Source organism: Equus przewalskii, chromosome 15 (assembly GCF_037783145.1).
Source record: "Equus przewalskii isolate Varuska chromosome 15, EquPr2, whole genome shotgun sequence".
NCBI lineage: Eukaryota > Metazoa > Chordata > Mammalia > Perissodactyla > Equidae > Equus > Equus przewalskii.
In genome coordinates, this window is record NC_091845.1 from 14224753 (window position 1) to 14248738 (window position 23986).

At 41.9% G+C, this 23986-nt stretch overlaps 2 protein-coding genes across 11 annotated transcripts in view; one reads left to right on the top strand and one right to left on the bottom strand.

The window, feature by feature from the left end:
* The window catches only part of IL5RA (interleukin 5 receptor subunit alpha), a 40655-nt gene extending 25418 nt beyond the window's left edge, over nucleotides 1–15237 (top strand). Inside the window, exons 10-12 of the mRNA XM_008518947.2 lie at nucleotides 5853–5949; nucleotides 7067–7151; nucleotides 10374–15237. Of these exons, the coding sequence (XP_008517169.2) occupies nucleotides 5853–5949; nucleotides 7067–7151; nucleotides 10374–10460 (269 nt within the window). The 3' untranslated portion in view covers nucleotides 10461–15237. The remainder of the gene's footprint in view (nucleotides 1–5852; nucleotides 5950–7066; nucleotides 7152–10373) is intronic.
* Nucleotides 15238–20672: 5435 nt separating this feature from the next.
* The window catches only part of CNTN4 (contactin 4), an 874157-nt gene continuing 870843 nt past the window's right edge, over nucleotides 20673–23986 (bottom strand). For all 10 annotated transcript variants that reach the window (XM_008518912.2, XM_070576725.1, XM_070576728.1 and 7 more), the window contains one exon: nucleotides 20673–23329. In XM_008518912.2, coding sequence (XP_008517134.1) covers nucleotides 23229–23329 — 101 coding nt within the window. In that variant the 3' untranslated portion in view covers nucleotides 20673–23228. The remainder of the gene's footprint in view (nucleotides 23330–23986) is intronic.

The window sequence follows — 23986 nt, forward strand, 5'->3', positions numbered from 1 at the left end:
TATTCACATTTTATGAAGCAGGCAATGGAAGCTGGAGAGGACACCCTGTTCAAGGTCACCTTGGTAGCAAATGTCAGAACCAAGATTAAACCTCTTGCTTCTTACTGCTGTGTGATGACTGCAGCCAGCTTTCAGCTGCATTAGCAGGTTGGGAGAACAGGCCCAGCAGCCCCTTATAGGGAAGAAAGTTTTGGGTTGCCTGGGGGCCCCAGAAGGCACACAGCGCTTGGTGCTGTGTGGGAAAGCCTGCAAAGAAGAAGAAAATGGCAAAAGGGAATTCTCTATTCACCTTCATAAAGTCTAGCCCTACTGGGGAGATGCACCCCAATAGTAGGGCAGTGATCCATCCAGTGACTCCTGAATGTGCATGTGCACATACACACTTGCACAGGGTCTCCGTTTCCTCTCCATATTTCCGCTCACTCGAGCCTAGTTTCCCCAGATGAACATAGTGCAAATTTCCTGCGTTTTGCTCTGGGCCCTGGAGTACTCTATGCTTTGTCCATTGAGGCTGCATTTACTGCCCCCTCTCTTTTTCTGTCTCTAAACCAGGTAGAGCCCACAGCCCACAGCTGACTCGGAAAGCTCGTCCACCCAAAACGTTTGCTTCTGACTTTTGCTTGCATTGTGAGCCTGTGACCTGGTTTGGGATGCTCCTTCATGAATGACACACAGCCTCTCCATGCAACAAGAGGCAAGCCACAGGCAGCTTCACAGACTAACGCATTGGTGTCCTCTCTAATACCTAGCCCTGCTGGTGTCATTTGAACTTCAGCCAGCATCTGCTGTTTTTATGAACACAGAGCAGGGCTTCTTTATAAGAAGAGTTCCATCAATTACTAATTAGCTCTTTTTCCTCAAAACCTATTGTTGAGTCTGAAATCAGATTCAAAATCAATATGGAAGCACTGAAAGTCATACTTGTATGGACAATTTAAAGTGGAGCAGGCCTCCAAATCAAATTGATCTCCTAGGAGTTATTAGTCTGAACTACATAGATCATAGAATTCTAGAACAAAAGGGGCTGCAGCACCAGGAGGGAAGTGATTTGACAAAGCTCCCAAGGCAGCCAGAGGCGGAGCTGGGACTAATTCAGGCCCAGTGCCTCCGTCTTCCTGCCCTCTCGGCTGCCACCATCCCATCCCCCTCCCTCTTCCCCCTATTTACGCTCCCAGGTGATAGAACAGTAGCAGAATTTTCATTAGTTGGCTTATTGTCTAAGGGCAAATGGTTGAGGTGTCAAAAACGACAGAAGCCAAGTTCACCAGTAACCAGACAGCTGAGCTCCCCAAATGCTCTAAGTTGGCAGTGTACGAAGAGCATCCAGGAATGAGGACTTCTCTTCCTTAGAAGGACAGGCTTTGGGACTTTGGCTTTCTAAAACTCATCTCTGCATAACCAAATAGTAGTGCCCATCAATTTTTTGAAAAGAAACATCTGTGGCTTCCATTTTAATGGCAGGAAAGGCATTCTCCTTGAGTTAGAGAAAAGGTTCACATTACCTGGAAATGCTTGTTCTTAAGAAAATCTCCAGGGCCAGAGACCTCAGCATTCAAATGAGTAATATATTCAGGGGCCTCCCAACTTTTACAGTATTGAAATTCTTAATCATTTTGCCCTGAATGTTATATGCTGTCACTGGGATCTGTTCCCCTTTGCTCCCTTCGGTGAAATCAGAGTCAATGCTAATTTTAATTCACTTATTTATATAACTGGTTCTCAAAATTTTTTTTATTAATAAATAACTGAACAGTAAATCATCAACAATAATTTCCATTTTGGGAAAGTATGTGAAAGCTTTTTCTTGTACTAAATTTACCTGCCAGTATATCTTTCCTTCAGGGTAAAGCTGACCTTGGCTCTGTTCTCTGGGGGTTAGTCTTGTTCTCAGTTGGCGGTAGGAGAGAAGTTCTAACGCGCTTTGGGACACTGCAGAAGTCAGGCCAGGAGAAATGACTAATTTGCCAACTCCTTCCAGGCAGTGAGCATGACTCTTCTTCCCACATAGTACCTTGCATGAGTCAATAACTTTTTTTGATTGAATGAAATAAAATGAGTTGCCTCTATATTTTTGCTAATTCAGTGAGAATCTTCGCTTATCAATGTGAGAGCTGAAGTGAATAACTAGAGAGTGGTTTAACTGAAAAGATTTTTGTAATCATGGTCAGAAGTAAACGGTACTACTATCAGGACTTGACATGTCAGGCTATGGGGTATTGCACAATTTGAGACACAAATGGGACTGAGTGTGTGACCCCGATAATATTTGCAACACTGCTCATTCTTTCTGCAGGACCCAAACTTTACCTGTCTGTTTAACCTAGTTATAAAAAAGATAGCTTTTTTTCTGCTGACATACCCCTTGCTAAATTCGTATTCCACGTATATGAAGCTAGATTTTCCAGATGTACTTGTTAGGGTACTTGTATAATGGAATGGTGAGCTTCAGAGATGGGGAAATGAAGCAGGCAGAAGCCCTTATTCAGGAAATCAGACTGGGAAATAAGGCAAGACAGTATTTGATTTGACAGTATTCGTTCACCCCAGTTGCTCTTTATATTAGCTATAAGCAAGTGCAGTAAAAAAGGTTTAACAGGGCACTCGGTTACAATCCAGACAACTGAATATTAATCCTGGAACCATTGAGGAGCTGCACGATTTGAGAAAATAAAAGGTTTGCCTCTCTGAGGGTCTGTTTTCCATCATTTTGCAAAGTATAGCTAATGCCTGCTTGTGGAATAATAGATATAAGTACATAAAACTTTTTTAATCCTGTGGTCATAGGTTTTTAATAAAGTGATTCAGTCCCAATTAGAGCCTAGGGAAAGTCAAGAGGAATGGTAGTTTGCAAAGCAGCCCCCTTCTATTGGGATGCAGCCTGCAAACCTAGCAATGTCTGACAGTGGAGACACAATAGCAAGATAGTGCTGCCCTGCAGGGAAGTGGTATCCAGCTGGGAAGATGATGCTCAGGAGAGTGTTCAGTGACAGAGAAATGCTTAGGATGTTTTCAGTGAGGCATCTACCTACGCAGTGTGTGCTCAGTTTGGGGACGTGGAAGTGGAATGGGATCCCGACATCATGGTTTAGAGCATCACTGCTAGGCCAGTCCTAGGTTTGAGTCCCAGCTCCCCTGCCTTCCAGCTGCCTGCCCTCAGCCGACTTATTCTGCCCTTCTCTGCTCCAGTTTCTCCATCTGTAAAATGAGGATAGTAGTGCCCACCTCGAAGCATTGCTGTGAGAATTAAACTGAGAATGTATGTTAAACACTTTGCATAGCATCTAGTACCTATGAGCAGTCAGAAAAAGCGAATATAAAGATATGTATAGAAAATAAGCTATCAGTTACTTCCAGTTGCTCATGACTTTTATTTTAGTTTTTTATACTTTGCTATAACTTTGAATCTTTCAGCAATGGAAATATACTTTTCAAAAGTTAATTTTGTTAAAGGTAAGTGTACAGGACATAACAATGCCCTGGACTGAGTGAGTGGGACTAGAAACGTGCTGGACTGGGAGGGATCTTAAGGGTCATATATTTCCACTCCTGCATTTTAACAGATGAGGGAACTGAGGCCTAGAATGGCCACGTTCACAGAAAGCTGGGAATAGAACTGGGTTTCCAGACTAGGTATGGATGCATGAGACAAAAGCATGCCTCTCTTGCATTTATGATTGGGTATGAATTAATGATGTAAACTGAGAGAATGAGGAGAGGAGGCAGGGGCTATACAGAAGAGCAAGAATCAAAGTGACTTCCAAGGATTCCAGTTTGGGAACTTGGGAGAGTAGAGACCAAGATGGGGATGTTAGCAGGGGTAGTTTTGATGTGAAGAAGGACATGAATTTGGTTTTGAATGTCATCTACTTTGAGAAACATCCCAGTGGGTTTCACATGTGGGCAATTTAAGACCTAGAATTGTAGCTGTGTGCCAGGGCTGGGCCAGGAATAAAGAACTGGGAGAAGATTGCATGGATTTATAAGATGAAGCTGTGCTAAACAAACTTTTCGAAGTTCAAAGAAGAGACCGTGGTGGAAAATATCAAAGAGTTGACATTTTCGACGAGGCTGAGCTGCGAGAGTCAATTGAAATTAGAAAGGGGAGAGAGAAATGTCGTTGAAGAGGAATATTTAGGTAAAAGAGCCAATGGCTTGGTTTCAATGTGGGCGCAATCGTCAAGCCTGAAATTCAGGAGGGAGGCCAGGAAAAATAAAGTTGGGAAAAGAAACCAAGAGTCCTTTGGATTCAACTAGGTGGAAACTACAAGTGATTTAAAAAGTGGTTTCTGTGATGGGGAAATGAAGAGCCTGAATCCCCTAGTCAAGAAATTAGGCTGAGAAATAGAGTAAGAAGGTATGTGATGATGGTTGGGAGTGATGGCAGAGAAAAGTAAGGGCTTATTCAAGATAAAGGACTCTATGAATATTTGAAAGTGGCGGGAAGAGATGAAGGAGGAGAGATTAAAGCTTTTGGAACGTAGAAGACAAACCCCAAGTAAGAGTTCTCAGGAGGCAAAAAAGCAAGAGATCAAGGCAAAGTTGTACTCACTAGCATTAAATCCTCAAGACATCTCTCCCTTTTGATACCTTGAACGTTTTAGATTTGAAGTATTTTGGAGCTTCCAGGATATTTACAAGGACTTGAAAGTTCCACTTACATTCACCACTTCTCATTTTGTAGAAGAAACAATTAATGGGGAACTGAAGATTGGGACCTGTTTCTCTTGGTGCTCTGTGGTTTGAACATCACCTCAGTACTTAGTGCAGCTGTCATCAAATTGTTACCTGTGTCATTCTTTGCTTAGTGCTCTTTTTCGGTGACAGACTCTAAACTGCACGAGGGGAGGGCCCACGTGAGTTCTTTAACCCATCTCCCAGCAACTTGTCCAGTGCCAAACATACAACAGGAGCCTAATAAGTATTTTTTAAATGAGTGACTAAAGGAATGAATGAGTGGCCTCTACCACAGAAAGGAAGCTTGTATTCAGCGAGATAACTCAGGCTTGGCGTTATTCTCTGGAAGTGAATCATGCATTTTAACAAGCACGTTACCTCTTTAAACACCAAACACCCTTTGGTAAATGACCTCGGGTTTTTGCATTCATTTTTTTTTGACCTTGAGTTTTTCTTGAATGCATTTCCAGTACCTTAAAAAAAAAATTACACACCCCCAAAGCTCCCATCAAAGCCCATAGAAGAATCTGTCCCTGAGTACAAATTACAAGCAAATTTAACTAGGAAGGAAGGTGGCACGCAACATATTTATACCATACTGACTTAGTGCCAATTTTCTTCTACTTTCTTGTCTGTGAAATGGGAGTCATGGTAAGAGGTGTTTTGAGGATAATTAAGATTGTAAAGACCTCAGGGTCTGATGCCTTTATTGTTAACAATGAGTATTATTCCATACTATACTTCCTGTAAAAGTTTAATTTCCAACTTTGTAAAATATTTGATTGTAATGCGGTTAGGTTACTAAATAGGCTTACATTTTTGCAGCTTTTTCATCTAAAAACCTTACTACTCACCAAAAGCTGATAAGCTCCAAGATCCAAGTGGCATAGTACACAGAATATATTCCATAAATATCTACTGATTGAGTAAATAATGTTTTAAGATTCAAAGTGGCCTCACTGCCATTAATTGTGTCACCTTCATATCAACTTTAGGAGATGGATATTATTCCCCCGTTTTACAGATGAGAAATCTAAGGCTCAGGGAATGCTAAACTACTTGCCCAGCGTCACCCAGCACCGGCAACTCAAACCCAAGCTTTCTGATGCCAGAGTCTAGTCATTTCTCTTACCTGCCACTGATTCCAGCTCTGATTTCTTTCTTTCTTTTTTCATCAGGAAACGACGAACAGAAGCCCTTGACAGAATGGTTTCTTATTGTGCTTATGGCAACCATCTGCTTCCTCTTGTTAATTTTCTCCCTCATCTGTAGAATGTAGGTATTCTTTATGTTTGGGTGCTTCCAATGGGGTCTGAGTATTGAGGTTTTACATTCTTGCTGTGCATCCATTGGTGTTCTTGTGATCAGATGGAATTTACAGCACTTTTGTGTCTTCTGGACAGACTTTCCAAGATGAGTGTGGACCAAATCAAAAAGTGTAAAACACCAGTAGCTGATTTACAGAAACTGGACAGAGCACTACATAGCCCTCAGCCATTACGAGCCCCTTCTTGAATTTGTCAACAGTCTATGTATTTCTGTGAAGGCTTTTACATTCATGTTCTTTTGATTCCTTTACCACCTTCCACTCAGGACTTGGTTGCCTTTGTTGAGCCACCAGCACACACCTTTTAGTTTTTCGTAAAGGAAGACAGCCCACTGGAGGCTGAAATTGCCACAGTGCTTCCCTCATTATGATCCCCAGTGATGAGGTACCAGCTCCCACCCTGGCCCTTAAGTCATTGGGCCCAAGTGGCTGATTGTTCTTAGGTCAAACACAGATTCTAGAAATGCCATGCAGATCTGGGGACCAAACCTAGAACTTGCAAATTTCCCCATAAGAATTCCTCAGACATTTTAGCATTCAGTAAGACAAAGTGCCATTTAGGAGGCTTAAGAATGTGTTCTCTTGGCCCTTTCAGAATTTTGAAAATGACTTTTATTTTAAACAACTTCAGTATTATAAATGTTATATTCAGATGGCATCTATGGGTTGGGGGTGAGTTCAAAGGAGAGGAAAAAGAAAGTAAACTCTGTGAGCCAGCACAGTTGGGGAGGGGCTGCTAACCAGCATTGAAGGTAAAGACAGGGCACCACACACTTGACACAGACGCCCATTTTCAGAAATCAGGCCTGGTAACAGGTAGCAACATGAAGCAATTACCATTCTGTCTGTCTTGGATGATTCAGAGGCCATCTCAGAGCCTTGCAGTATCCTCAAGGTCTTCAACTATTATCACAATGTAGATATTTGGAAGTCTTGGTCAATAAAGATTTTGAATTTATGAAACAGCAGGTCCTGGGATTAACTAGGTCAATTTTTAGAGTAGATATTTAAGGACAAGAAAGGATGCTCTTGCTCACCTAATTCCCTCCTTTACTGTGTTTCCAGATGTCACTTATGGACCAAGTTGTTTCCACCAGTTCCAGCACCAAAAAGTAATGTTAAAGATTTCTTTGTAACCACCCACTATGAGGTAATGTTGAAGGTTCTTATGTCATATCCGCCCAGGGTTGGGTCCCCAGGGATCTGTCACCGGGTTGTGGGTTTCCCATACTACAAGGCAGGGTGTTTACCCAGGAGGCCAGATGCTTTATGTTGCTTTAGTCATTCTGCTCTTTGGACGATTGTTTTGTTAAAGATGTTCGTCACTGTCTTTGAATGTTGGAAGGGTCCTACTCAACTGAGTGTCCCACCAGTCAGACTTGAATTTTAATTTTCTGTCAGCCGTCTCTTAACTGACCTTGGGAGATTCCTTCAACTCCATGAGCCCTAACTTCATTTTTTGTATAGTAAGGGGCACAGATGAGATAGTCCGATGTCCTGTTTAGGTCTGACATTTTGAGAATCCATGTTTCTGCACATGGGTACCCTCATCAACAAAGTTTTAAGAGGAATTTTGCCCAGTTCCTTAGTATAAACCACAATAGAGAAGGCAAATGATTTCCCCAAATATGCATTTTCTTTGGCCCTATTCACCATTCAGAGAACTAAGGCTTAAGTGAATGAATGCTCACTTACCTTTGGCTATACAATTGTTCTAGCATCATTTGGTGAAAAAACCCTTCCTTTCCCCCAATGAACTGTCTTGATAGCTTTGTTGAAAATAAATTGTCCATATATGTGTGGGTGTATTTCCGGACTATCTGTTTGGTTTCATTGATCTATTTGTCTGTCTTTATGCAATACAATACTATCTTGATTTCTGTAGCTTTATTGTAAACCTGGAGACCAGGTAGGGGAGCCTTCCAAATGTGACTTTTCTTTCCCCAAAGTTGTTTTGGTTACTCTAGGTGTTTTGCATTTTCATATAAATTTTAAAGCCAGTTTATTAATTTCTACAAAACAGGCTGCTGGGATCTTGATCAGGATTGTGTAGTATTAAACGTTAATGTGGGGAGAAGTGACACCTCAAAAATGAGTTTTCAGTTTATAAATATGACATATCACTCTATTCATTTAGGTTTTAATTTCTCTCAGCAATGTTTTGTGATTTTCAGTGTATAGTTATTGCACGTTGCTTGTCAAATCTGTCCTTGAATTGAATGGTTATTTAGGATCAGGGGGTTAGCAAACTTTTTCTATAAAGAGACAGACAGTAAACATTTGAGGGCCAAATGATTTATCTCAATTATTCAACACTGCCATCAGAGTGTGAAAGCAGACACAGACAATATGCAAATGAAAGAGCTTGGCTCTTTGCCAATAAAAGTTTATTTATAAAAACAAGCAACAAGCCAGATTTGGCCCACAGGTTCTAGTTTGCTGGCCCCTGATGTAGATCAAGCAATTTTCTTAACAAATTTAGTCTTTTCTGTAACAAAGTGACTCATGTTCAGATGAACCAACCGGTGACTGGTTGCAGGGGCAGGAAAGGGTTGATCAGACACGCACCAAAATGGATCATTTCAACAAGCTGTGACCTTTCTTTAGAGTTTGCAGTTTGGGTGTTTGAAATGATTGTAGACAATGATAGTTACTAACCTAGTGAAGCAGAGAATTGGGCCTGGTGAAAGAACCCCTTAGTTCAATCCTTGTGTTGTTCTTTATCAGGGGAACAGCTAGTTTGCTCTTATTAACCCACAGCTTTTCTGGAAGGAGAGCTGGTCCCCGCGTGAAACCTTGTTTCAGTTCACCTGAATCTGTGTTGTCAATCCCTCCTTGCTCTAACATACTCATCCCTGAGAAACTACATTTGATTCAAGCAGCAGACTGAAGTCATTTGTCCCAGCCTCTTAATGGAACATCTTCCTGCTGGTATCTAATTTCCCTACGGAGCCCCCAAAGACTTCCTTTAATATTCTGAGGTCGGTAAAAGAAACTGGCTTACGAGCTTATTGTATAAGCTTGTGGTTTGTCGTTAATTAAGATCAAGTCATGTGTGCAAAATAACAACTTGGGGTAGCCAAGCTGGGTTCTGAAAAAGAAAAGGATTAATGTCACAGCTCAGCACTGCCAAGCTCCTCAGGACAACGTACTCTCTTCTCACATTGTAGTTTCACATAAAAACAGACCAGTGAGAGAGAGACAGAGCAGGGAGAATTGGGAACGTAAAGAATATGTGAGCAAGTGCAGAGCTGACCACAGCTGGGCCACATGGCGGTTCCCTAGCCTCTACCTTCAAAGGCAGAACCTATCCAACCCACTCTTGGGGTCTCTGTGACAAGGATGACAAGGGGGCCAATTGGTGCTATCGGCAGTGACAGTTTGCCAAACCACTGGGAAGCGTTCAGCTAGTGGGAAAGGAAACCCTCGGCGTTTAATTATGACTCACGCCTCTGAGCTTGGCATGCGTACCTGCAGTCCTGGGATTTGGAGGGCAGCTGCCATCGCAGAGGTCTTGTTAAGCCAGTTTTTCCTTGTCCAGATCTTAGTTAGAAATTGTTTTGTAATATTCAAGAGATAGATACTGGGAGGGATGAAGGAGGGGGATAAGTTGACCTTTAGCAATAAAAAAAGAAGGCTTATTTCAAAAATCTTATTGAGAGCTTTCAATTTGTTAGAGGGTAGTTTAAAGCTGTTCTTTGTTTCTACAATGGTAACCAGAGAGGGTTCCTTCCAAAAGTGTAGACGCTAGACTAGTTAAGTACATAAGGCAGAGACCACGTCTGCTGTGCTCCTCGCTGCATACTCAATGCATAGCACAGCGTCCGGTGTAGAGCAGACATTAAATGTGTCGAATGAGTAAATAAGGTAGAGGAATAAGATCTTGTATAGGTGGTATTTTTTGTCACAAATTTTCTAATTAATATCTGCATTATTTATAATAGCCCAAATTGGACATAACAAATATCCAAATTTAGGAGAACATTAACGGTCCCTCCTACTTCCTTGATGGATGGAATATCATGGAGTTACTCAAACGATGCAGCCAGAGAATATATAACAATATAATTTAAAATATTCTATGATGTTACACAGAAAGAAACCAATTTATAAAGCCGTTTATCCATTCGCCTTCATATAACTGTAAAATAACTTCACACCTAGAAAAAAGGGCTTAAGAGAAACAGTGGGCTATCTTTGTGAGGTAAGCATATGGGTATTTTTTTGTCTTCTTTCTACTTGATTTTCCACATTTTCTTCAGTGAACATTTACTATTTTTATAAGCAAAACAGACTTAAAACCAATTGTAAAGAAATTAAGAAATGAAAAGTTCTCTAAAAGACATCTAAGGAAGGATGTTTTGTTTTGCAGAAAACCGGTTCCAATGAAACAGAAATTGAAGTCATAAGTTATGTGGAAGAGCCTGGATTTGAGGTCCTGGAAGATTCTGTGTTTTGATTGTCACTGTCACACACTCTCAAAATGAACTCACACTCACAAGCCTCAGCTAGAAGAACAGAACGGGAGTGGCTGTTTCTTGGTGGACAGGAACTCCTAATTCACTGAGCATTCAATTCAGCTGCAAGACAACACGCCCAGACAAATCTCTTAAACATGTGGATGCCTCACCTAAACCTCCTCGCTCACTCGGGGCGATGCATTCTCCTGACCCTTCTGTCGTGTCTTCTCTCCCTACTCTGTACAGGGTAGCACCTGCCAGTCTTTGTGATTTGCATTACTTACCTCAACCTTTCTTGTGCAAGAGACAGTTTTTAAGGCTGTAGTCAACGCTATTTACTGCTGGAGGTGCTAGTTTGACTGTTTAAGCTGCCAATGCTCAGCTAAAATCTCAGGAAGAAAGCATTTTGCATGAGCCTGCAGGGAATCATGAACTTGGATTCAAGACGGTCTTTCCTATGACAAATGGGAGCCACGGTGTTTTTCTTCTGAGTTCTAGAATACTTTTTCTTTTGATTGTGTGTGTGTGTGTATAAGTGAGAGCGAGAGAGAGAGAAACAGAGATTAAGTTGCATAGGCGTGATCTAGGTAGCATCATTTAAGGCAAACTAATTTAAAAAAAAATGAGCTACTACGTCACTCTGTATCAAGAGAGGACAGGATTTTGTTTCAAGATTATATTCTTGAAGTCAGCCTTGACATTCCAGGAATATACTGAGAAAGGTCTTGGGAGAAGTGGGTTGTGAAGGGGGTCACTGGATCAAGAGTAAACTTTCTGGAGAGATGTTTGCTGGCAAAGACTTCAGAGCAACTTGTTGGGCATCTGGTCAAGTAGCGCTAGGGGGATCCTAGCCCCTTAGGTTTCGAAGGGTCCTATAGACCATCTCATCAAACAGCCCAATCCAGACGGGAATTCCTCCTCTCCATATCCTTCTGTATGAGTCTGCATCTAGATGACAGGCCTTTGTGACAGGCAGTGGGCTACAGGTAGAACCAGGCACAGGTGTGCCCTGGGCAGAAAGGGGACAAGAGGAACAGTTAGTACTTCAAGGACCCAAACAGTGCTGACTGAACATGGCCCAGAAGCAGGAAGCTTAGGACAGGGAAAGGAGGTCACCGTGCTCAGAACCCCTCCACAGCAGCATACTCTTTATATGCTTTCCTGAGTTGGTTTAGTCAGTTTTGATTCAAGAATGACTACCACCTACTTCCAGGGGGTGTTTTTCTGGTAACCATCCACTGCAACGAGCAGGGAGTTGGGCCCAGGACAACAGTCACGGCAGTTATGGCAGCTGTCGGTTATTACTTGTTTCCAATTATTATGGACTCAATGTTTGTATGTCCCTAAATTCATATGTTGCAACTCCACCCCCCCATATGATCATATTAGGAGGTGAGGCTTTGGGGAGGTAATTAGGTCATGAGTGTGGTGTTCTCATGAATGGATTGGTGCTCTTATAAAAGGACTACAGAGAGCTTTCTTTCCCCATGTGAAGATATAAATTGGCAGTCTGCACCCAGGAAAAGGACTCTCACAGAACCTGACCATGCTGGCACCCTAATCTCAGACTTCCAGGCTCCAGAACTGTGAGGAATCAATTTCTGTTGTTTATAAGCCACCCAGTCTGTGGTACTTCATTACAGCAGCCTGAGCTAAGACACCAAGTGTCAGGAACTTCATCAGGTACTTCAGACGCATCATCTCTAATCCTGACAAGCCCACGTGGTCAGTATCACTGCTCCCATTTTACAGATGCAACCACTGAGGCCTGGAGAGGTTGTTAGATAGGAAATGGCATAGCAAGCGAGGAGCTGAATACCAGGTCCAAGTGACCCCAGTAATGTGGATTTGAGAGTGCATCAGAATCACCTGGAGGGGTCATTAAAACACACATTGTTAGGCTCACCCTCCGAGTTTCTGACTGAGCAGTTCTGGGGTGGGGCCTGAGAATCTGCATTTCAACAAGTTCCCAGGTGAGGCTGCTGCTGCTGGTCCAGGGACTACACTTTAAGGACGGCTGCCCTGGGTGATTCTGATGAATATCAAAATTTGAAAACTAACTGTTGAAGGAATAAGTGATGGAAAAGTCCTTCCAAAACAACTGCCCCCTTTTTGGCTTATTGCTCCCTGTCTGATCACTTTCAAACTGGAGCCTGGAAAACTAGGATTGTGGAACTGCCTAGGAGGCTGGAAGAGAAGGGAGCTGCCCCGAATGTGGCCAGTTCTTCATTGTTTGATGTGGTGCTCGCTTCAGAGACGCCTCCCTCCGCCTCAGCAGCCAGTCATCAGCTGGGTACTGAGCCGCTACCACCATCTGTCTCTCGGTGTATGTGTGTCAGGAGCAACACAAATACTTCTTCTTCCTCATTGCTCGGCCTATGGAACTCATTCTTTGGGAATCCATATCCCACATCTTCTTCTCCTTGAAGCCTTTAAAAGGAGAGTTTGGTTGATCCTGCACCTGGGGTCTCATTCTGGGCCTCATCTCTGTCTTGGAGTTTTGCATTGTATATGCCATTCCCAGCTTGGATGTCTCCCCACTAGACTGTGCACTCCAGGAGGATGGGGCTCATATGAAATTCATCTTTTTATCTGCAGTGTCTAGGACAGTACCTGGCCCTTAGAAAGCATAAATGCTTATTGGGCTCTCTTAAACCCTCTTTCAATTCTGGCATATCTCCTTGCATATAGTTGGAACTGAACCACATTTGACAGAGATTATCATGGCCTACAGTAATATCATGGAGAGGAAGATGGGTGTGTAATGAGAACATGATTGGAAATAACCAGGACTCATGTGCCTGACCATCTGGCTAGCGTAGCCTGGATCTCTTTTTGTTGATGATGTGTCTAAGTTGTGGCATATAAATTGCTGTATAAAAGGAGATGGGCTTCGGAAGTGGCCATTTCGAGTAGTCTATACAGTTTTCACTAGGCTTGTCATGGCAAATGGGAGTGTGAACATTCACTTTACAGGAAACACCCTTGTCAGCAGGTTGATTGGACATTGGCACCCACGTCTTTCCATCTTCCACCAGGACGGGGTGGAGAGCCACCTTCCTCCTAAAAGCCTCCAGAGTCACAGGCTCAGAGCAAACAGTGGTTCTCCAAGACATCCTTTTCAGGAAGGATTTTAGCCCAGTCTCTTTCTTTGGCATTTGGAATTCTCTGAGTGCAGCACAGGGGAAGCGCTGGGGAGACTGGAGGGTGAAGTTCAGTTTGCCAACAGCTCAACCAGCTGAGGCTCATTGAAATGCCTGAAGGCCTCAAGCTATTTATGCAGGCTGGGGAAGAATTCCACATGGGCCAAGAACATCCTGATTAAAAATCCAAACGTTTTCATGGTGAGACTTGTAGGTGTCAGGACCATCTGTTGATGGAATTAATAAACCTTAGGTGCTAATTTGTTAAAGGAAAAGTAGATATCTGGAAGCGAGAACAGAGAACTGAAAACAATCTCTGATGGCACAAGTAAAGGTGAAAAACCTAATTAGAACAGGACTTGGTGTTGGCCCAAGTATCTTTGTGGCAATGACCGTGTAGCTATTCCTGCCTCCACAGCCCAAATCTATTTCCAGGGTACAAACCTTTTGAAAATCATTCCTTTTTTTAGAACATTATATTGAACTAAAAGACAATCTTGTTTTTCCCCCCAGAATCCTCCTGTTTTAGGTAATAGCTGTCCATGTAAATGAGGTTCAGAATTGGAAATGTTAAACGTGAATGACAATGAATTGTCCAAGGCTGCAAGTTGAACAGGAGTGCATTTCTCATTTTCCCCCCAAATAGTCTCCTTCTTTGTCCTCACTATGGTCTTCATCATCTCTCAGCAAGGACTATACCAGTAGTCTCTCAACTCCTGCCCTCAGTATTTCTTTCCTCTGAAGGATCTATGTAAAAGACACATCTGCCTATGTCACTCCGCGTCCAAAGCCCTTAAATAACTCCCATCACCTTCAAGTTAAAGCTCCTTTTAAAGCAAAGTCCCCTGACTTGGTTCCTCAGTCGCTCTCCAGCCGCATCCCCAAGGAGTACGTGCTTGGGTGCTATGACGAGCACCATGTTCTCTCACCCCTCCATACCTCTGCTTAAGCTTCTCCGCGGGGGAAAAGGCCTTTTCAGTCTTTTTTTGCATTTCGTTGACACTTTACCTCCTAAGCCTCGGCTCTTTGCTACCAGGAAGTCACTAGGAACATACAGTTCCTCCGGTAACTGCTGTTTGATTCTATTTTATCACTTACTATATTATTTAAAAATTTTCTGTCTCCAAGTGGAAACATTTTGAGGTCAAGAACAGTCTCCTGTTTATTTTTGTGTACTTAAGAACTGAGTAGGAACTGGTTGGACTTAGCCAGATAATGGAAAAAAAGCAAGTTTCTTAAATTTATACCAGAATAGAAAACTATATTCAACTAGATCTAAAGAACTAAGCTCTGATAGGTAGACGTTTATTAAAGCTGTCATGTGACAGCAGAAATCCAATCATCAGTAGAGTTTAATAATGAAGTAATAAGAACTCCCAGTTGGTGTGGCTCTTGCTTCAGAAACACCTCCCTCTACTCAGCAGCCAGCCGTCACCTGGGCTCCACGGAGCTCCTGTCGAACTTCCTGGAGCTGGTTCCACCATTTGGCTCTCGACATAAGGGCGTCAGGTGCAACAAAAATAGCCCATGTATTCCATGTGTGATTTTAAAGTTCTAGTGGACTCTTCACCGTGAAAGTGTGTTATTAAGTTTGTTTTATCTATTCACATTAAAGGCAAAGATTTGTCCCTGCCAGGTGATAAAATGAAAGAAGTCATAAACTTGGGGGAAAATTGCAGGAAAGAAATCAACAATAAAGTACTGGTGTCATAGTTCAAAGGTCAGCAAGCTGCTTCTTAAAGGGCTAGATGGAAAATATTTTCAGCTGTGAGAGCCATAGGGCCTCTGCTGCCACCATGATAGCACAGAAGCAGCCATAGACAGTACGTAAATGAGAGTGGCTGTATTCCAATAAATCTTTATTTACAAAGAATAGTGATGAGCCAGGTTTGGACTGTGGGCCAAAATTTATCTGTACATAACTTAATGGATCCAAAATATGTGACGTTTGAGTGTGTTTCTTTTCTATTTTAGAAAAGCCAAGCAACCAATTTGAGGAAATAACAATTATGTTTAATCAAATGAAAATCATTCTGAGGGGCGGGGAGAGGTAGTGGTGAAAAATCTTGTTGTGTTTGACTGAACTTAACCTTGTTATAAGCTGGTTTTGCAAGAAACTTAGGTCCAGAATTCTGTCCATATTCCTACTGTTCACACTTTTCACACCATCTTTCAAATAAGTGTGAGTTTCTGTCACCTCCAGTGAAGCATGAGGAAGGAAGCCTTAATCCTATTAATCTTGGTTTTCTAGTGCCCAGTACAGTGCTTGACACATAATTAGCACTCAACACCTTATCTGTTGACAATTAAATAAAGGAGGAACAATTGGGACAATTCAAATTCCCAGTTATTTAGTCTCAGATATTTGGTAAAGACTGAAAAATGGTGCATCAACCACCCAATTTGTTTTCCAACTAGTTGTGCTATAGGTTATGTTCTAGGTAAAAAGCCCATTTTTATAACCCTGTAAAATACTTCTGGAATCCCCCTCCCCACCCCTTTTTCATCTCCTTGCCACATAATCTAGGCTTTGCTCTGAAAAGAGCCCTTTGTGTTAATGCTCTTTCCTGCCAGCTCTAAGAGGAACCTCACCCACCAGCCCTAGCTCCCTGGACACACACACCATCCAAGGAAAGGGGGAAGGTGAGTTTGGCAAACCAAACAGAACTCAAAACACCAAACCTCATGCTGCACCCTCAGAGCCATCAACCTTCAGGGATCTGATAACACATCAGCAAGACCCTGGAATATTGCACTAGAAATTAATTACCTCAATGAGGATGCATCTTCCTATCTGCATAAGGTTGCCAGACTTTGAAAATAAATACAGATGAGGCCCAGCTAAATTTGGATTTCAGATAAATATTGCATGGTACATACTTATATTAAAAAAAAGTATTAATTTTTTATCTGAAACCCAAGTTTAACTGGGCCTCCTGTATTTTCCTGGCAACCCCGATCTTGCAGGATAGCTCGAGTTTGCAAAACAGCTGAGACCCCTGAAGCCAAGTACAACCAAGAAGCAAAAAACACCATTTACTATCAAAGAGAGAAGCAGCCAATGGACCACTCTGGAGCAGAGAAATCACCACCCCTGAGCTGCGGGGGCTGCCTCTGGGGGAATCCTACAGCTGGGAAAGGGGCCCAAGCCCCTGCCTGCTTTTCAACAACCTGTGTACAACTTCTTGGGAAGTACACAACCTTCTTCCCTTCTTGTTGGGAACCAGTATCTATCTATCTATCTATCTATCTATCCACCCATCCATCTATCTCTCTACCTATTATCTCTATAATCTATCTCTATTTATCTATCAATCAATCATCTATTTATCTATCTACCTGCCTATTGATATAGATATCCAATGTTTTGCAATGGGGCCTGGAGTCGCAAGCCACCACTGCCTGAATTCCTGGCCTCCCTAGTCAGCTGTGTGACCTGGGCAAAAACCTCTGAACCCATCAGCCTGGGTCACCATGTATCAAATATGGAGAATAAATGGTAACTAAACCACCAGGTTGATTTACAGAGACTGGCATGTACTAGAAGCATAATCGTTAGCTGCTATTATTGTTGCATTTCTTTTTATTGTCACAAAATACCACTACTGGTCCCTTGGCTTCCCCCTACAGTCTGACTCCAAACCAGGTGATTTCACACTGGCCTCAGAGTGTCTTCATCTCCTTCATCCCTTGGCCCTCGTGGGGTCTCTCTTTCTGACTGCCACACCACTCCCCTGTGCCTAGAACAGTGCCTGGTACACAGAGGATGGCCAATAGTCTCTTGCTGAGTGGCCAACCAAACCCACTTCAGGTAGCCGCTCCTCCCGGCTGTGCCTGGGCCTGGTCATCATTCAGAACTTCTCCACCTCCCCCATCCCAACCTCAGACATCCCACCTTCCCACCTCACCCTGTTCCTCCTGCCGACTCAGTGTCCTGACTGCTCTCAAGCTGAACTTAAGAGACTCTCTTGTCCTTTCTCTGAAATGCCCTGAATTAGGAGCTTCATATTCTAGTCCTGACTTTATAATTGTCCGCGCTACTTTGGGCTTGTTGTATCACCTCTCTGCTCTCATCTCATAAATGAAAAAGGAATAAAACCTGCATCTCCTGCTCCTTAGTGTGAAAGGCACTTTGAAAACTATAAAAACCAAACAACATATTACTCTTTGTTAGTTAAAGTCCTAAGACACACATATTCCCGGTCTAGTTTGTGCTACTCTTAACAATTGGTAAGAATATGCAGCAAAAGACCAACTGACAGTAATTGAGAAGATCCCATTTAAGTCACTTCAGCCTTGCAGTTTCCAGACATTCAGATCATATGCTTGACCTTTTTGAAAAATATATTTTCTCTTGGGGGCCAGCCCGGTGGTGCAGCAGTTAAGTTCGCACGTTCCGCTTCGGCGGCCCGGGGTTTGCCGGTTCGGATCCCGGGTGTGGACATGGCACCGCTTGGCAAGCCATGCTGCGGTAGGCGTCCCACATATAAAGTAGAGGAAGAAGGGCACAGATGTTAGCTCAGGGCCAATCTTCCCCAGCAAAAAGAGGAGGATTGGAAGCAGTTAGCTCAGGTCTAATCTTCCTCAAAAAAAAAAAAAAAGAAAACTTTCTCTCAGTGTGGTCTATGTTATTAAAGCTCTGCTGAGCTACAGCTGACCACACCTGTTGGTGATCAAGGACAGAGGCCGATTTTGTTTAAATTGTGAGCTCTGTGGAGTCTCGTAGTTTACACTTGAGCTATGAGATTGGAACAACTAATCTGCATGGCCCATTTAGCACAAGGGGAAAGGGGCCTCCTTTCAGAACTGGGCAGCCTGATTGGCATATGGTAATCATGCCCTGGGAGGAGGGCAGGGGCTGGGGAAATCACTGGAAAGGGTGCCAGAGATTCTCCTCCTTTTAGCTTTTTAGGGTCAGAGATGGGTGGGTACAGCCCCGGTGCTGGGGACCGCAGTCGAGAATGACAGCCAGGCTCTAACCTTGGGAGACTGTCTATGGGGAGGGAGAAGACATGGAGGCCAGTGATCTCAATTCCAGGTAATGGGATGACAGATGTGCGCGGGTGCTGATGACGCGCCCTGGAGGTCGGAGAAACAAGAGGCCAATACCAGATGGAGAACCTGAGCGAGGCTTTGTAGAAAACCCGGCATCTAAGTGAGAACCCTACTTAACTTCTTTTATTAAATTAATATTATTAAATATCTTTATTTGTTTATTAACATTATTAAATGTTAATGTTTATATTAAGAAATGAAAATAAATAAAAGGTGATAATAGATGTGTCAGTTGAGTTTGACTCATTTTGGTCATGGGAAGCATCCACATTCTACATCTGGTTGTGTGACTGTCTCAAGGCCCTGGAGAAAAAGAGCAATAACTGACATAAAATAATTGCTAACATTTGGAAAGCTATGCATTTAGAACTTTACAAACTTTATCCTGTTTAATAAGTGGCAATTATCACAATGCATCCCAGGCAGTCAGCTCCAGAATCCATGTTCTTAGCTGCTGTCTCAGGCTGCCTGTGTAAGGTCCCAAGGTCCGTCATTTTGTGATGGAATCATATGGGGTATGTCCACAGACTGACGATAAATCTTTGATTTTAAAAGGCTTGCTCCTCAAATTACTATGGTTGGCCAGAGAATTGTTCTAATCATAGTAAGAGGAAAAGACAGTCAATTCTTGATTATCTGTGTTAACAGAGGAGAACAGTGGCATTGATAATTCAATACAGTTTACAAAAACCACCTGGTGCTTGATTACATTACATTAAATTACTTTAAAAATTACATGACATTTTAGTAGCTAATTATGTACTATTTATGTACCGTTTATAATTCAACCTTCTTTCAGCATATTTGCAGTAAGGTAAGCGTGTGGGAGAGCCTGGGAAAAGGTTAATCAGCATTGAATGCTGCCTTCCGGATGTAAATAACCAAAAATTTGATGGTAGAATAACTCAATCATTCTATCTTAAGATAAAAGCTTATGGAAGCTCCCACCTTATAGGCTGGAAGAATTATGAGCTCACCTGAGAAATTAGACTTATCACCCATGTCTTCTGCCTCCATGGAAAGATGTTGTTTTGAACATAGGGTGTGTGAGCTCTATAAAAACTCAGGTACACTGAGAGAATCCAATTATCTGGAAAAATAGAATTTCCTTTTATACAGTTAAATCACAGATAGATTACACACAGAAAAAGAGGATAAGAGTGAGCACTTGAAAAGGTTAAATAAGTAAGGCAAATAAGCCCTTTTCCAGTGCCCTTCCTTCAGAGTCACTATGCAAAAATCTGAAGCAGTACTAAATTCCATCTGAGTGTATTAACTGGGACTAGGGCCTGGGGAAGTCCCCTTGGATGGCTAAGCATAGAAAGTGTGTTGCTTAGACCGTCCCTGTTATCTATTATCCCACCTTCTGGAAACATCATCTCAATTTTCTTTTAAGAAACTGTCCCTCTCCCATGAGTGCAGGCTTGGCGTGATCAAGGTGCTCTGGCTGTGTGACACAAATTATACTGATCGGATTCTTCTAGGAATTTAGATATTGAACAGAGTGGCATTAAAATTGGAAACAGAGCTGATTCATCCCCTCAACAGCACCCTGAAAAGACTTTCCAAAGTTCCCACAGTGTGGATCCTCAGAGTGGCCTGGTTCTGATTCTCACCAAGGCTTGGCCATTTAGTGTTTCCTTGGCTCATGTGGTCTAATCTGTGTCCTTCCTTTTTGTCTGCTCAAGTTAGCAGAGTTGTTTCTGTTGCTCGCAACCAGTGAACGCAACCTGCAACAACCATGGAAGTCAACAAATCAGACACTTTTGGGTGAAGGTGCCTCTGAGGCACTTTCTAAAATACTTTCAGCTCAGTCAGACTCAGCTAGGGTCTCATTTACCAGATCATGAAGCTGAGAGACTAAAGGACTTTTCCAAGGCATAAAATTAGAAGCCAGGCCTTCTAACGTTTTCCATGACCTCACAGAAGCAGTGACACAGTCTTCCCTGGTTGGTTCACTATGGCACACAGGCAGGCAACTGATGCAAAATGCTACTTCAAAGACCCCTTCAATCAATTAATCAATGATTATTTATTGCAAGGCACTGTGCTAGGCACTATGAAGAGTACATGGAAGATAAGACCGAAGTCCCTGCCCTCAAGGAGCTTACAATCTAGTTGGGAAGACAAGGCATACATACAAGGAAAATTCAGTAACAATACAGGAGTTAAGTTAAAATGCAAGATAACAGTACAAGAGATTTCCAAAAGTCGTACCTGATTAATTACTAAATGAGTGGTACCGACAGGGCTTGCAGCTAATTCAGAGGCAGAACATCACAAAGGACTGGGTGTGGGAAGGCTTCACAGACGAGCTGGGGCTGGAGCCACCCTAGGACAGTTAGGATTTGGGTGAGAAAGAAGAGTGGGGAGGGTATTTCAGGGAGGGGCAGCCATGTGACCAAAAGGCACAGAGGTGAGACCAAAAGCAAGCAGTGTTCAGGGGCCAGTGAGGGCTCAGTATGGCTGGGTACAAAGTTGAGTTATTAGATTAAGAAGGGCCTTAAATGCTCAGGTTTACATTTTATCCTTTTAGCGGCACGGGTGGGGAAACCTTCAAACAAAAGATATCCTTAGGTTAAGTGTACAAAAGATTTAGCTAATCAAGAGAAAATATTCACGTTAGATCTTCAGGACATTTATTTGTGGATTTCAACCCTCTCTACTTGCAAAGAGGATTTGAAATGGTGTATTCAGGGCTATCAGTTCCAAAGGAATAGCTCAGGGGCATCTAGCTTTGGATCCTGGCCATAGACTTTTGAGTCCCTCTATGATCTCAAATTACAACTAGCACAAGGGTGAGCTAACAAATTCCCTGACAGGCAGGCAGGAAAAATGCTCCCAAAAGACAAGTATCTTTACAAATGACAGAATATTTATTAACAATACCTTTAAAAAAAGATTACATATGCTGGATCACTGGTAAATATCATTTACACTGGGGTTGGGAACTCCCTGGGGTGTCATTTTTTTTTTCATTCATTTTATTATTTTGTTGATTTTTTTGCGTGTGATTTTAAATTTTGTTTTAACATAGATGTAACCATATCAAACTAAGAAAGGAACACAGCTTGAAATACTGACAATGTTTTTTCTGGTTACCACTCTAGTTTTTACACACGTGGAATCCTGATTATGACTTTATTGGATAAATATAGCTAGAAGGTTGAAATTTAACTTATATTATTTGTAAGCGAAAACGACAAATTACAGGCAAATTTGAGCTCTCTCAGAAAGAAGAAAAGGTGGTAGCGTGTTTACATGTGAAAATTGTTATAGAAAATTTCATTGCCTTTTATATGCACTGTTCCACTAGTGTCAACTTACAAAACCTCCCCCATTATAACAAATAGTTCTTTTCATAAGAATACGGTTTTGTTGATATTGTCATTTTCCAATGTGTGGTTTTAAGACTTAGAAGGTAAAGCTTATAAAGCAACTAGGCTACTATTGCAAAACAGGAGAATCATCAAGATACCATACAATTTTACTAAAGATCTTTTATAGAATCATGAAAAAATTCTTTGCAGCAACTATTTGCTGAAATAGGAGAAATCTGCCAAACTCCGTACATGATTTTGATTCAAAAGAAGGGCTCTATTATTAAAGAGATACACATATTATATATAAAGAAATTATGAATCCATCAACAGAGAATTACCTTTTTTAAAAATGTACATTCAAAACAGATACATTTAAAGATAGTAAAATTATCTTTTATCCTTTGAAAGACTGGGTTGAGTATAGTAACTTTTGCTCTATGTTACTACAGGATATTTAACTTCAAATTTAATGTCTAAGATAATGCTACTACAAAGACGATGCTAACTTAGTGGTGTGAAAAGAAAGTCTTACCGTACACCGCTAAATTCAGGGATGGGAGTATTGCACAAGGTACCTCTTGGGCAGTGAGTTTAGGTTTTGAGATTGCAGCCATTCCTGAAACCATCTCAAGTTGGGTCAAACAAAATTGACAACAGGTTGGGAAACAAAGTGTACGTGTCAAAAGGACTTGATGCAATGCGTTAACCATCTGAAGAGTCATTTACAGACAGCAGCCTTGAGTTATAGACCAAGCCTTCAGCTGCTCTGCACTAGATCCTTGTAAAACTGTACAAGTCATTTGCAATTTATTTACCAAGATGAGTTTCAAATTCTGTCTCTAAAGGAAATATTTTCAAATAATAATTGTATGATCGTGTTGCCCATAGCATTTTACAGCAGAGGAAAAAAATTAATATCTACATTTCATGTTAACTTTAAAAAATTCTATAAAACACTAAATATATAATAAAAAATATGCATATAAGGACATATGTAAACTGCTTTGGTAACATCATATTACAGATGTCTTCAGTGCATTGCAGAGTTTCCAAAGAAACTTCAGACAAAGCTAGATTTGCTTTGAGGAAGTACTGTATAATGCCATTCCTAAAGAAGCAAAAAACATTTTTTTTTCCAGTAATAAGATGTACTTGAACAACAATATTACTTAGTACTGGGTGTCTCCAAAACAACTAGCTAAATGTTGCTTATATTATAAACAGTAAGTCCTTTAGGTGACTTTCGTCATAAACTGGACCTAGCTGTGAGGGAGATCATGATGGTGCTGATGGCTGACAGCGTGCATGCATTTGAAGTGGAAGGCCCGGCTCCTCTTGCATAGGCATCTGCAAAGAGAAAATAAATTCACTCAACATCGCCTCACCCTGGAAAGCAAGGCCACAGGGCTTTTGGAAACAGCAGAACTGGCTGGATTCTACTGAAAATGACCATTTCCTAACCACTTTTTTTTTTTTAAAGATTTTATTTTTTTCCTTTTTCTCCCCAAAGACCCCCGGTATATAGTTGTACATTCTTCGTTGTGGGTCCTTCTAGTTGTGGCATGTGGGATGCTGCCTCAGTGTGGTTTGATGAGCAGTGCCATGTCCGCGCCCAGGATTCGAACCAACGAAACACTGGGCCGCCTGCAGCGGAGCGCACAAACCCAACCACTCAGCCACGGGGCCAGCCCCTTCCTAATGACTTTTTAATGTCAGTTTCATGACTTCCTAGCTATGAATGTGGGAGTAGGCTATGGGACATCTCTGGACCTCCATTTAAGCATTTGTAAAATGAGGATGTCCACATCTAACACAGGAAGCATCTTCAATATTACTGGTAATGTTATTAAAATATGATGTATCAATGATGCACCCAAATAAAAATTGCTACTCGCTTTTGAACTCTACCTTTGTGCTGGGCACCGAGCAGTATGACACAATTCTCACTACAACCCTAAGAATATCTGGTATTGTTGCTATACCATTTCCCAGATGAGGAAATTG